Source organism: Centropristis striata, chromosome 9, assembly GCF_030273125.1.
Source record: "Centropristis striata isolate RG_2023a ecotype Rhode Island chromosome 9, C.striata_1.0, whole genome shotgun sequence".
Taxonomy (NCBI): domain Eukaryota; kingdom Metazoa; phylum Chordata; class Actinopteri; order Perciformes; family Serranidae; genus Centropristis; species Centropristis striata.
This window is the reverse complement of record NC_081525.1, coordinates 5,249,701-5,264,471: the sequence shown is the minus strand read 5'-3', so window position 1 is coordinate 5,264,471 and position 14,771 is coordinate 5,249,701. Positions and strand designations below refer to the sequence as shown.

General features: G+C 41.1%; 1 protein-coding gene across 1 annotated transcript; it reads right to left on the bottom strand.

Moving 5' to 3' along the window:
- Positions 1-1,063: 1,063 nt before the first annotated feature.
- On the bottom strand, positions 1,064-13,294 carry LOC131977289 (flavin-containing monooxygenase 5-like). The gene is made up of 10 exons (XM_059340523.1): positions 13,159-13,294; positions 9,530-9,676; positions 8,221-8,409; positions 7,380-7,545; positions 6,110-6,252; positions 5,775-5,971; positions 3,540-3,675; positions 2,588-2,807; positions 1,898-1,970; positions 1,064-1,684 (listed from the first exon to the last, which is right to left on the bottom strand). The coding sequence occupies exons 2-10, from the start codon at positions 9,659-9,661 to the stop codon at positions 1,288-1,290; spliced, it is 1,653 nt and encodes a 550-aa protein (XP_059196506.1). The 5' UTR covers positions 9,662-9,676; positions 13,159-13,294; the 3' UTR covers positions 1,064-1,287.
- Between the last annotated feature and the right edge of the window lie 1,477 nt (positions 13,295-14,771).

Sequence of the window (14,771 nt, the reverse complement as noted above, 5' to 3'; positions counted from 1 at the left end):
TGGTTTCCACCAACTTCTGAGGAAAATGTATTTCTCTTTGGCTGCTAAATGCTCCACTATGTTTACCAGCTAACTGTATCTTCACAAAGAAGTCATTGAGCTTGTTGAGAAAACTGTACAGACTTGGCCCAAACTGGTATGTTTATTCATTCAAGTTGTCAATTTAGTACAGTTCAGTCTAAAACATAGAGAATGAAAGCCAAAATGCTGTGAAATTAAAAGGCCACAACAAGGTTTATTAGTTTGATGCTGTGCATTCCTAGCCTGGCTAACACCAGACTATTCTCAAATGAGGTCTAGTCTGGCAACGAGCAATGGATTTCTCCGTAGAGGAGGTGTGGTTTACGATCCTCCAGAGCCGTTTATTGGGCGCTTAGAATGTCTGTCAAAAGCGTCTGTAGGTAGCTCTTAGCCAATCAGATCAGTTATACCAGATGACGTAGTAGAGCAACAGAAATGGATGTTTGTTGTGTGTGTGTCTGTGAGAGAGTGTTGCTTGCTGCTTTGCTTCTCCAGTTCTCGCTTTCTGCAAGATTATTTATTTTCACGCTTTACTCCCCCTCATGTCATTCAGCCACACACATCCACTGATTTTATGGGCAATAAACAGGCTGCTGCGGGCCTCTCGGCGGCTCCGCTGTCCGCGGTAGCGGCGCTAATAGCCGCTAGCGACGCTAATAGCCCCGCTACCATAACGCCGGTGATCTCAGCGGTGCCGCCGAGAGACCTTTCGCCTTTCAACTTTCACTCTAAACTATTTAAAACACCATCTACAGCTAAAGAGAGTTTCGCGTCTGCAGCAGCCATGTTGGATCCGGAAAACTACAAGCTTCCAAGTGCCGAGTAGTACGCGTCATCGTCTTGCCGTCCCTCTCCGCTCTGTGATTGGATCCCTAAAACAGGGCTAAGAATGCTTCCTGGTTTCCAGACTCCGCCGCAGTTCGAAATTAAATTCGAGCGCGCAAGGCAGTCTGGGTATACCCAGGCTAGTGCATTCCAGTCATTTTGTCTAAATCATAGTGGAACTCCTCTGCAATCACATGGAGCAATAAAACTTCTGGACTTAAGATAAACATTTATTCAACAAGTCATTACATTTTACATCATTAACAACATTAAAAGTGATGAAATGCATGATGTCCTGACATATACTCTCAGACTTTGTTTCCCATTAAAATTGTCAATTTAGTACAGTCTAAAAACATACTTATCTGCAATCCTTAAAGATAGAGAATGAGTTCACTGCAGCCTCCATAATGTTATCATTAATGTACATAATCATGCAGCTTACTGGGGAGATCTGAATAATGGAGGAGAGAAGACAGAGGAGAGGCAGTGTTTATTGTAGAAGAAGCAGCACAGCAGCGCAGCACCTGAGAAAATCACCACGATGCTCCTTCTAGAAGAGGGTCTGGTCTCTGGTTCTGGTACCACTCTGGTCCTGAAAGGCTGAAGCACCCGCTCCCACTGAGTGAGGATGGCCTGACGGGCTCCGGCCCACTGGCCCGGTCCAGTCAGACGGAACTGATAAGGAGTACAGGGACCCAGAAAAACCTGCAGCGCCAGTCTGGGATCCTTCAGCAAGAGCCACAGTAAGTTTGGTCGAACTCCCACCTCCTCTGCCACAGAGTCCAGGTAAGCGAGGTAGTCCACCTGGAGGGGGTTACGCTCTGAGCAGGCAAATCTAACAGAGGAAGGAAAAAAACAACAGGCGCTTTTATTCATCTGAGAGTTATACGACACAAGCAATGATCTAGTCTGACGATAACAACACGAGTAAGTGCCGTAAGGTAAAATTGAAGTCTGATAGGAGGTAGGTGCTAACAGGCATATTAGGCTCAATATTAATTATTGTAATGTTTAAGTAAATCATTTTAAAAAATATATAATTTCCTACTTTTGATGCATGGTTTTCGTGTCTTCCTCAATTTTTTTCATCATGGTCTCTTCAGAGGGGAGAGGGGCTAAGCCTGCGTGAAACAAACAAAAAATGTCAAATTGAAATACACACACAGTTATCTTAACCGTAATGTTCTGTTTGGGGTTGCTCAATTGCTCAATGCTTCATGACTCTTAATTAGAGCATTTTGAACTGCTCTATCAAAAGGCAAGTGCAGAAAATGAAGTATTACTTTTTGAGGGTCAAACATAGTGGATGGACGACCCCCAATTTAACATGCATGTTGTCCGTGACACCTGCTCACTGAACAGAATCTCACACGCACAGTTCAGATCACCCAAAAAACTGACCACAAAAAGACACAAAATGACTAAAAAGATACAAAATGACCAAAAAAAAAGTACACAAGATGACCAAAAAAAGACACAAAATGACCAAAAAAGTAAACAAAATGACAAAAAAAGACACAAATTGACCACAATATGATCAAAAGACACAAAATGACCAAAAAAAGACACAAAATGACTAAAAAAGACACAAAATGACAAAAAGACACAAAATGATAAAAAAAAAAAAGACACAAAATGTCTATCATGCAGCTTCAGTTTTTATGTAGATCTCAATGTGAATACAAATAAAATGAATAAAATGTCACATAGAAAATAGTCCTTTTTTGTTGTATTTAACCTTTAAACACTCTTGTAGCCCAGCGGGCCTGCATCTCGGCCAGAGGGTTGATCGCTCCGAGGCCGTGGATGAAGCCCACCACCGCCAGCGTGGGCTGGGTCAGTGCAGGAGGGAACACGTGCTTGTAGAGACGCAGCCTGTAACCACATTTAGCCTGCAGAGCTGGAGGCAGGAAGGGGAAGCTGTAGTTGTATCCTGTGGCAAACACCACAACATCCACCTGGAAGCAAGGTTATTATAGTTAACGAAAACTAATATATATATTCTTTATGTAATAGAGTTATTAGGTGGTTCCACTTGCCATGATTTAATCAACCAATACCAACAAGTTTTATTAAAGTTCTGTATTTTTATTGGTCAGTGGGTTTCTCCTCTGTAAATATATACCCTTGTATGTGACTGAGCTGTGTCAGAATCGCACCCAGTCATAAGCACATTTTGATTGTTTATTGTAATTACATTTCATTTTCATACAATGTTAATGTGATAATGCATGCTCCCGTGTAATGTAGCGACGCTATTTACACTGTCAGAAATGCTTATTCAATCCAATGTACAGAAAGTGCTTAGGTCATGCTAGTTAGCTTAGCATACTAGGTCGCTAATTAGGGCCTCGGGGCAATCGCACCGAGCACTGCTCCCATACAGCAATAGCTGTAGGGACCAGTGCTCTATCTTAAACACACACCATGCTTGCAAACCGAACCACTGTAGGGGGGTCTGGGGCACACTTATTATTATTATTATCATTATTGTTGCTGTACGGAGTCAAATACGACGAAGAGCCAGCGCTGTCCGCTCTGTCAGCGCTGAAATATGAATGAAGAAATGTCCCCTTTGCGTTACCAGAATAAATCTGACTAAAAGACAGCAAGTGTGGATTCTTCTACATTCTTCATACACAACGCAGAGGTTACATTTAACACAGCCTAAGAGTTGTTCTAACACACACCTCGTCTGTGGTGCTCCCGTCATCAAAGACCACGCTGGACCCACAGAACTCCTTCACATTTGGTTTCACCTGAACACGACCTGAGATGATCCGAGCTGGCAGGTCGTCATTCACAACAGGGATCTTTGCAAAAAAACTGCCAAAGGACAGCAAAGCCATGTTAGATAACGACAGTATATGTGGAGTCTTAGAAACACAAAAACACATTCTGTGCACACATCAACTTGGTTCACATCCAACCAGACACACACACGTAACTTAAATGTGATTTTAATTACAAACACGCACACACACACACACACACACACACACATATTTTGAGGTTAAAGGGCATAGTTTGAAATCTCTGAAGATTCTCATCATAGTGTACACACACCGGCAGTAACCCCCGTGGCCCTTTCAAAATTTCCCCAGAGGAAATTTTCTAGTTGAACCTCAGATTCCGTGGACTTGAAGAAGGCTTAAGACTGTTTTTCCTGGGGAGACCTTTGGGGTGTACTGCGAGAGTATGGGCCACCATGCATTTTGTTACAAGCCATCCGGTTATAAAAGCAAAGTGCCAGCTGTGTCCGTATACTCGGCACAGCATCAATCATCTTCTAAGTGGGTGTTTGCTTCTGCCAGGGCTGTACCTTTTCTCCGATTCTGGAGAGAGGAAGGTGTTTGGTTTGATGAATTCGCATCATAGCTCTCGTCCCTTGAGATCAATTTGAGCTTCTCATATTGGTATCATTCTGCGATCATCTGTTTCTGAATTTCTGGACCCTTATAAACTGAGGAAATTTCATAATTGTATGCCCCTGATCTCAATTATGTCTCGGTTAGTGTGTGGACTGGAGGTGTTCAGAGCGTTATGTGTGCGTCATTGCTGAAATACCACACACACATAACGCTCTGAACTCCTCCGGTCCACTCTGCTCCAGATGGCATATTACAGAGGCGCACCGAAAGGGGAACTATTGAGTGGTGCATGCACACAGGAGCGGCCTTTTAACAGTGTCAGTTGTGAAGCAGTTGGGATGAGGGTCAGCAACTCCAGGTCTGAGGCTGTGGTTCTCTGCTGGGAAACGGTGGATTGCCCTCTGCAGGTCATGAGTGAGTAGTTGAGTGAAGGAATTTGTGGTCTTGTTCATGACTTAAGGTAGAATGGAGCATGAGATGGACAGCTGGTTTGGTGCAGCGTCTGTAGTGAGCAGCTGAGCTGGAGGGAGCTCAGAGTAGAGCTGCATCAAAAGGAACCAGCTGAGGTGGTTCAGGTACATCCTGTTAGAGGCTTTTTGTGTTAAGAGTACCTGGGATCAATCCAGAATGCACTGGATGAATTATGTGTCTCATTGGGCCTGGAAATGCCTCTGGGTCCCCCAGGAGGAGCTGGAAGTCGTTGCTGGGAAAAGGGACATCTGGAATACTTTGTTTAGCCTGGAGAGTGAGCACTCTGCCCATGCTTTCATATAACGGGGTGTAACTTAGGATGAGGACACTAAGGCCTCGTTCAGACTGCCAGCCAAAATCAGATTTTTAGCCCATCCAGATTGGAACTGGATGGCTGTTTTGAAGTCTGAACAGTCACAAATCACATGAAATCCGATCTGAAAATTTTTTGCAGACTGGATCAAAACCACCTTCGGGAGGTGGTTTCAGATCGCATTTGGGGACGCGGAGACGAGGTGTCCACCGGCAGCCACGCCCGACTCATACGGGCCAGACGGGGGCGTCCATCCGTCCGGTTTCTCCCCTGGTGCGTCTGATATGTTCTGCATCTGGACAGTGATTAGGCCAATATACTGAGGTAACCTGCCTCCATCATGTTTGTTGTTGTTGTCGCTGTCGCAATTATATGGCGTCAGATGCCGTTACTATAGCAACCTGTCAGATCAGTCAATAATGTGGCCCAGTCTAAACAGAGCCATATCCGATTTGGACACTTGCTAAAAACAGTGTGGACAGTCAGCCCTAAAAATCAGATTTGAGTAGGAATCTGATTTGAATCAGATTTGCCTGCAGTCTGAACGCGGCCTTATGTGTCTCATTGGGCCTGGAAATGCCTCTGGGTCCCCCAGGAGGAGCTGGAAGTCGTTGCTGGGAAAAGGGACATCTGGAATACTCTGTTTAGCCTGGAGAGTGTGCACTCTGCCCATGCTTTCATATAACTGGGTGTAACATAGGATGAGGACACTAGTTGTGGAAAATGTTGACCACACAGTAAGAAAAAAAAAGTCTAAAATTTCATATTACCCATGTTTTGGTTTCAGACCATATATTCTGTGGTCAAACACTTCGTTCAGCTTCTTCTCGATCATTCTGCTGATCCATGAGGGGAAGAGTTTCTGTATCATCACAGCCATTCGAGAGGTTGAAACCAGGTCACCCGGGATACCCCGCTCTCCTACACGGCTGACAACCCACGCTCCGCTCCTGGTGCTGAGATACACCTGCAATTCAGGCCAGCAGATAAGGGTGAGCTTTTACATTGTTGCTGCATCACTTTTTTAAACAGCCAAAAGCAGTAGTTACATTGTTTAACATGAAATGCTAGATTTGAAAACAGAAATTTTAGTTTAGTTGTGTACCTTCTCAGCAACTCTACTGATATCCACAGCAATGTCTCCTCCAGAATTCCCGATCCCGATCACCACCACTCTTTTCCCCTGCAGACCCTCAGCGCTGCGATAATCCCAGCTGTGGAAATATCTGCCTTCAAAGCTCTCAATACCTGTATTGGAATAATAGGAATTTAAAAAAAAACATTATTTTCATAGTTATACCCTATTTGGAGAGCACTAATGCTACCTAGACATCAGAAGACTTTGAAAAGATTTGGAAAAGACTCCCGGAAAACTATCAGCTCACATCTAAAGACAAGTGTTTAGAGTTTTTAGTCTCAGACTGAGATTTTAGACGGACTGTCAATCTTGCAGGGAAACTATTTACAAGACTACAACTAGATTCTTTTAGCATTTTTTCCCCATCATGCTTTTAGTAAAAACTTACAAAATGGAGGAGAGGCAGCTTTTGGCTACAGCTGCTCTAGTGTGTGCAGTGGTTTGTGTTGAAAAAAAAAAAAACCCCAACAACAACAAAAAGGAGAGGAGAAGACGCCACAAAATGCCCCTCACAAAGATGCAAAAGGGTTTCTGTTTTTCTGACATGAAAAGTTGACTATTTTACAGTAAAAATAGATATAAGGAAGAATAAAGGAAAGGAAAATTTAGAAATTAATTCATGATATACATTTATGTCCTATTTAATTATAATTTGTTTAACTGAATAATTATATTTATCAGCTCTATCAATTTTCATTTAATTAATCATACATTAATCATCAATTACTTATTTATGTATGTATTTATTTATATTTTAACTGGGTCTTCTTACTGTTCTCTTTACTAAGAAACAGCGCCCCCCAAAATCCTGCTTGTGGCCGTAAATATATGACATCACTATAATTTGATTTAGGACTGAGCTTACTAGCATTATTGTGATGTTACTTTTTCCTGCCGAAGTGGTTTTACTGGCCGGTCTGGAACCAGGGACCTTTCCCCCGCTCATCTATTGGTTGTTGATTGTGTTAAGTCACTGCGACTTGAGATAGTATCAAACACGTTTGATATGATCCAAACCAAGACTAGGAAAAGACTGATATGAAACAGAGCAGATTACTACCTTAAACTAACCATGGAGATGACGGGAGCGCTGTAACTCCAGTAAAACTCCTAAATTTACTAAAGACTTTCAGTTTCATTCTGGGACACTGAACATCTTTTGGTGTAAGCCCAGCTTAAGTGTGTAACTTCTGTGGAGCAGCTGCAGTGTGTCTCTGTATATAATGATTCCTGGTACCTGGGAAGTCTCTGAGTGGCAGGTGAGGCTGGGTGAAGTGTCCGGTACAAACCATCACTGCATCAAAAACACGAGTCTCCCTCTGACCCTCTCTCCTCTCTGTCTCCACCTCCCACTGGCCTGTCGCTGCAAAGTCCGCCGTCTGCCTCACACTGACCACGGACGTCTGACACACAAACAAGCAGTGTTGAATATTTCTCCAGTAATATTCAAATTTTTCTGTCACATTCTTTACTTCAACCCATAAGAACCCAACGTGACACGCGTGTCAAAAATACTTTAAATGTTCTAGAATCTCCCACATTCAGCTTTATGCTTCACCTTAAACCATTAAGTCCCTTAGCGAGACTGTTTGACTGTGACAAGAAGTGACTTCTCCAAAATGTGGCTGTGACTGGAAACAGAAATGTGAAAATGTAGCCAATTTCAAAAAGCGTATTTTTTGTTACGAGGCTAAGTTTAAACCCATTTAACAATTCTAACCCGTTAATGTCCTGTATTGCATTTTACCTGTTTTGACCATATTTCCTGAACAAATGAATATAAAACAAGTAACAAAAATATCCCTGTGACGTATGCGTCAGAAAAAGGCAAATTTGTGTCTCTGTAAGCAGAAAAGGTGTCTAGTTTATTCATTTTAAAATAAGAAATATCATAAACATAAATTCCATCAACGCCCATTGTAACGTTTATGTCACATCACAGATCTTTGACATTTAGGGGTAGAGTTTAATAAAAAAAAAAACCATCATAAATGTGTTCTATGTGGTCCACTTGGTCTGTGGTATATATCTTATGGGTTAAGTTCCCCTTTTTTCAAACAACCCTAAAGGTCACTGACCTCGAAGTGTATGTGTTGCAGCAGTTTGAAGGCTTGAGCGTAGAGGCGCATATACAGCAGCAACTCAGAGTGGTGCATGTTGTTGGGGAGCTCAGCTGGAGGAGGGAAGTCACTAAAAGTCATATATTCTTTGGAGCTGTTGATGACCACCGACTGATAGATGTTGGCACGCCCAGGTTCCGGCTTCTCCTGCAGAAGGACAATATTGGACACAATTTGATCATTTCACTTAGCTCCTTTTATTTTTTTCCAACAGCAAATATATGATAATAGTTTCATTAGAGTAAAATTCCACTTGCTGTATGTTCCCAAATTCAGGACAGTTATACACTGCAAAAAAGCCAACTTGTATTTTTTTGGCCTAAAACAGTGATTTAATTTGGTAAAACTTGGAAATATAAATTATTGACATTTAGGGCAATAATGTAAGTTAGCACAACAAAGGAAGCCAGTTGTCTGCTCAAAAACAAGTTGGTGAGTTGTTGTTACTTATATCTTTAAGTTGGGGTTCACAACAAGGGACAATAGTTCTGCTAACTCTTATTTCTTTGTTGTGAAATTCGGTCATTAGCTAAAGCTAGCGGCTAACTGATGCTAGCGGCTAACTGATGCTAGCGGCGCTGCTTGTTACAGCTACAAGAGTAGCCATTAGCGTATCAATGCTAACTCAAAATTGTGGTCACAACATTAGCTGACATTCATAGCGGCGTTACAATCGTGCCAGAGAAATTCAGAGTTGAGCAAACTCAAAAACAAAACTTAAAATATTTAGTTTAATTGTCCAACTTACATTTTTTGTCCTTTTAATTTTTATAAATAAAAGTGTGTTGCCTTGAAATTTTGAGTTCACCCAACTTTTCTTTTTTTGCAGTGTAGAATCTAACACTTATCAGCTACTGGCAAAATCCAAAGTATGGATTTTGTTGCTGCCATAAATTGGCATTTAAATGATAATAAATAAAAACAATTATCAAATATTTACCATACTGGATTAAACCATACCGGGTTCCCAAATACGGAAAATTAAAGTTGGACTGAATGACAGCTCTGGTGTTTCTTTTTTTCTATGCATAAATAATCTTCTAACAACATGAGATCCTTAGAAGTTGTATTTTATTTCATCTTCTTTTAATTTTACATGTGTCTTCCTGTATGGTTTACATTAAAAACATACTGTAAATGAAAGAATGATTGCAGTGCATGTTATATCAGCATCAGCAAACCACACGGCCCTTTCATAAGGTATTAAATATATGAAAACATGAGCTTAAAAGTGCACAAGTGTTTCTGTAAAAGCATTGTCCCTCACCTTAAACCTCCAAAGGCCCCCAATGTCATGGCTGCTCTCAAAGCAGGTGGGCTGCAGACCTTCTTCCAAACAGGCCTTGATGCTGGTCAGACCAGAAATCCCTGCACCGATCACCGCCACCTTCTGAACCATGCTGGAGAGGAGGCACTGCTGACAGCAAGAGGAACTCTCAGTTATAGAGAGAAGCTATTTTAAGATGAATATATAGTTCTTTCACATCCTATTGAGTAGTTCATTTGTATATAAAGAAAGGCTTTATACACTGAGAATCAATCAGAGATGATTGTATTTATTTGGCTTTGAGGCAGAAGAGTACTAAATGAGATTACAGTCTCATCTTATTTAAATATAAATGACTATCCTAGTGCCTGTAGGAAGTATGTATTCGTATAGTGGGAGATTAAGTAGATTTTTCATTGAACATTCATATTTGCTGAAAACTATTCAAATATTATTGGGAAATCGAACCTTGTAGCGCACTTTAAAACTCTGAAAGATAGGTAGGCTAAATAGACTTAGATGAGATGAGTCAGGGTGGAAATCCAGAGAGAATTGTGTTACTGACCAGGTGTAGGCCTATCACACAATGGGGAGGAGCTCCCCTAAAAGTCGTCCGATAGGAAACAGTGCAATGCCGCAACACGTCCTACGTAAATAAAAATATTTTGAAAAATAAATTCAAAAATCTTCAAAATCAAGGAGGCACACCTTCGTGCCATGCGCAAGACACATACAAAATCTAAGGTCAGTCTGACTAACGGTCAGTGAGATATGCCCTAGACACACACACACACACACACACACACACTTTATGTTTATAGATAGATATCTGATGGCAGGTGTCATTAATGCCAAGTGGGAACACCTGGACCTGCTCCTACTTTTAAATCTATTTCTTGCCTTTCTCTGCAGGCACACATTTGGTTATGTTGCAGCTTACTTTACTTGCCTGCACTACTGAGTCTACTGACCTGGACTCTTCGTGTGCTCTTGTTGTGTTTTTAATGCGTGTCAGTTTGTTTTAAAAAAAAAAAGTTTATTTAACAAACTGATGATTAACTTTTGAGCACAGCATATGTCTCAGTTCGTCTCGGCTGGTGGAGCCAGGCTGCGACGGATCTAAGATTACATGTAAAGAAAATGAGTATATAAACCTATCAATCACATAAATATTTAATTAAAAATATATACGTTAAATAGTTTGGTTGGATTGCTCTAATCATGGTGAGTGGTCAGAAATTCAGCATTTATTACCAAAAAGTTGACCATTTCACAAACTTTTCTGTTGTTTAAAGATAAAGATTTGTTTTTTTTCTTTTATTAATATTTCAGTCAAAGATAGACAAGAAAGGGAGAAAAAGGGATGGCATGCACCAAAGAGCTGCCCGGGTTTGAATCCAACCCAAGATAACACCAGTTGAACTACCATTTTTTTGTGTGTTTAAAACAACTGCACTCAAAACGGGAGACTTTTCTCAGTTAAATGAAGACATTAAGTGTTAACTGTATTTCAAATGACAGACGGGTAAAATTAAATGTACCAACGATTATCACAGAGGAGTAAATCTGCAGCTAGACTTAATAATTGTACTTTATAAGCATTTGTGCTTCAACTGCTGCAAATCTCTCCCACCAACGCATCACATCAAACACACCCTTCACTCACCTACAGAACAGCTTCAATAATTGCAGTTGATAATTACAGTAATTTATCAGAATACAACCTTCAATACGCCTGTACTTGTACAACACTAACTGCAAACTATACACTCCCCAACATGAACACACATGCAGTCTTACCTCTTCTTCACAGGGAGAAGAAATGATGAATTCCACTCTTCATGTGGGTTTCAGCCAGGTTTTAACATACAAACAGGTCAGGTTGATGATTTATCAACTGGGTCCTCAAATCCAGAAAAGATGTCTTATGCAAGAAAAAAAATGCAAACTTCTCTTCATGGGATGTGAATAATCAGGCTAACCATGCATTATCCTTGAAGTCACTGGAAAATACAATATAATATAATGTCTGATTCATATGGATATTGTAGTAAGTTGGAACGCATGGTGAAGGACCAGGAATGGGGGGTCACAAGACTGACAATGGTGGTTAGTGGTACCTGTTTAATCAGTACCATGATGCTAAACTAGCTAAACAGGAGACAAAGTGCGACCTTATATTGGTACAACATTGAGAAACTGCATACATGGCAATCTATAAAAGCTTAGGCCAGGACTAATCTGAAAAACAGTCACTGAATTCACACAATTAATGTAAATCTACATACTACCCATAAAAATATTTTCTTCTATCGTGGTTAAGATGAGGAACAAATAGGAACAGAAGCACTGGGGATCACCCAGCAGACCCAGGATGTTTCTCTTCTGCACCTTACTGAAAAGCCAGTGTTTTGTGTAGTCATTTGTAGCTCTGAAACACTCTTATCATGCAAACACACATATGGAGTCAATGCATTTTGTGCCTGTTGGAACCAGGGGGCAACCTCCGGGTCATTAATTTCAATGCAAAATGAGAAAACTTCTCACTTGATTTATTACCTCAGAATAGAAACACTATGGTCTCAATCGCTAGTAAAAAAATCTTTTTCAAGACAATTTGATGTTAATAGTTCATATAATGGCCACATTTAGAAGAAAATAGAAGATAAAGAATCATATGATTTGGGGCGGGGCTACCTTTGATTGACAGGTGGCTAACAAGGCGAGCCGCCATCAGGAGAGAAGCAGAACAATGCGTATCCACGGCAACTTGTCAATAAAGTTATATATAACTTTATATAGATATAAAAAAGGACGTTTACCGGTTTGGTCTCATAACTTTGACCCTTTCACTGTATTTTCACTTAATGACAGTTTATTTGAACGTTTTGTTCAGTAAAAATGTCTTGTTCAGCGTTTGGTTGGACTAACAGACACTCCAAGGAGTCGCTGTTCAGTTTTCTGAGGTCAGTAACGAACATTTTGTTTTTGTTAGCCAAAATGAACATCCCAGTTAATGCTCCAGTTAATGCTAACATGAATTAGCAGCAGCTTCTCTCAGTCAGGTTGAGGTGTAGAGAGGCTGTAGTCAGTGATCAGATCCCTCTCCTCCTCCACAGTCCAAATATGGTCTGCTCCTCGTATCGGAAACAAGATGGCGGCGCAAGATGGCGACGAGTGTAACGCTGAACTCGATGCTTCCATTGGTCAGTCCACAAACCAATGGGTGACGTCCCTGTTACTACGTCCATTATTTATATACAGTCTATGGCTGGAACTTGCAGCGTTAACAGTTTCAACATGTTAAGAGCCTCCTACCTGTTAACCTGTTTCCAGTTGGTTTTGTTTTTAAACACAAAAGAACACTGTGCAGCCAACATGCTCTGCCTACAGTTCTTAAAAGATAAAGAAGGGGTTGTCTGTTTCACTGCTGCCTTCATCATCCGTTTCTATATGTTAAAAGTACCTGTTAGCAGTTTGCTAGCAGGCCAAAAACTGGTTTTCCCAGTCCCTCCTGACAACCTGCCAGTTCCTGAGCAAGGGATCCCAATCAATGCCCTGTTTGTATATTAAAATCTGACTGAAACACATTTGAAATATAACAGCTCATAAATTATTGAAGTACTTACATTTGGCGTCCGGTGCTCCACCCTCTCCAAATGTTCGTTTGGTATTCTTGACTTAATGTAAGGATCCTAGTGTATCTCCTTGTTTTCCCTTCCCTTGTGTGGGCGTGTCTTGTCTTGTTTTCCCCTGTCTTGTGTGTGTTTGTCTGGAGCTGGGCGGAGCTGGAGCTTACCATATATCTGCACACCATCAGCCTTCAATCATCTCCAATCAAGCCACGTACCTGCCAACAATCAGCCACTCTTCCCTGGACATAAGCCTGCTTCAGTTCACCACTCACCACTAGATTGTCGCCTTACCTCTGTGGTAGTGTGATGTATTTCGGCTCTGTAGTTTTGGAATTGCTACATATTTTTTTTTATTATTTTCCCCTGCTAATCCTGACTTCATTCTCTGTTTTCAGTTCCTGCCTGTGCCTGCTCCCCCCTGAGCTCAAGCAACCACCTCTGCCCTGCTCCAGCTCAAGCTCCTGCGAAACCACTATCACTATCATTAAATACTTTGTTTTTGCAACTATTTATCCGTGAAATAGCCACGGATTCGCTTAACTCAAAATCCGTGGAATAGCCACGGAATCACTCAAATTTCCGTGAAACTGACACGGATTTCGCTACAATGCAAGTTAATGACAGTCATATCCCGTGGCTATTCCATGGATATTTTTTCCTATTGGTTTGTTCCAAGTCACGTGACTTTCAAGGTCCCGGCGGTCAGAACAAAAAACATGGTGGACAGTTCTCTAATTTTTAGTGAAAAAAATCAATATTTTGACTTAGTTTCTGCATAAAAATGGATTTTGATTACATTTCTCTAGTATATTGTATAATATGTTCTAGCAGGGTATACAGCTGTAAAAAACAAAAACAAACCCAACCAGGAAAAGCAGTCTAATCACATTAGCAATGCATCTTTAGTAAGTTGAAATCTTTCTGTTGCCTAAGATGTAGTGGCCCTCCAGAGAGAGGGGCAGTACACCAGGTTACCCACCTCTTTGAGGGTCTTCCAAGATTTTTGTGCTGAGGGTTTTCCTTTTGGTCTGGCCACAGACTCAAAAATCTCAAAATTGCTGACCTTGATGAAGGTGGTTCAGTATCAGTTTGTCTTTTTGCCATTCAAACCTGTGCTCTTAACACTTCTGTAAAGGGCAAAGTTGACAACTAGTGACAGTACAGGTACATCTAAAAAAATTAGAATATCATGAAAAAGTTCAACATTTTTTTGTCAGTTATTTCCAAAAGTGAAACTCATACATTTATAGGTTCATTACATTCCCAAAACTCAGTTTCTCAGAAAATTAGAATATTGTGAAAGAGTTCAATATGATCGTCCTGGGTCAGTGGTGGTTTGGGGCCATGTCCTCTGCTGCTGTTGCTCCACTGTGTTTTCTGAAGTCCACAGTCAACATAGCAGCCATCTAGCAGGACATTTTAGAGTCTTCATGCTTCCACAAGCTCTTTGGAGATGCTGCTTTCATTTTCCAGCAGGACTTGGCACCTGCCCACACTGGCAAAGGTACCAAAAGCTGCTTCAGTGACCATGGTGTTACTGGGCTGGACTGGCAAACCTACTCGGCTAACCTGAACCCCATAGGAGTTTATGGGCTGTTGTCAAGAGG

Bases quoted from the DNA above. Each gene is read 5' to 3' on its own strand.
- LOC131977289 (XM_059340523.1), bottom strand. From the start codon at position 9,661: ATGGTTCAGAAGGTGGCGGTGATCGGTGCAGGGATTTCTGGTCTGACC. The intron at 3,676-5,774 runs GTAATATGAAAT...GTCCTTTGGCAG, and splicing joins GGTCTGAAACCAAAACATGG to TTTTTTTGCAAAGATCCCTG. The intron at 1,685-1,897 runs GTAGGAAATTAT...TTCCTCTGTTAG, and splicing joins ACGAAAACCATGCATCAAAA to ATTTGCCTGCTCAGAGCGTA.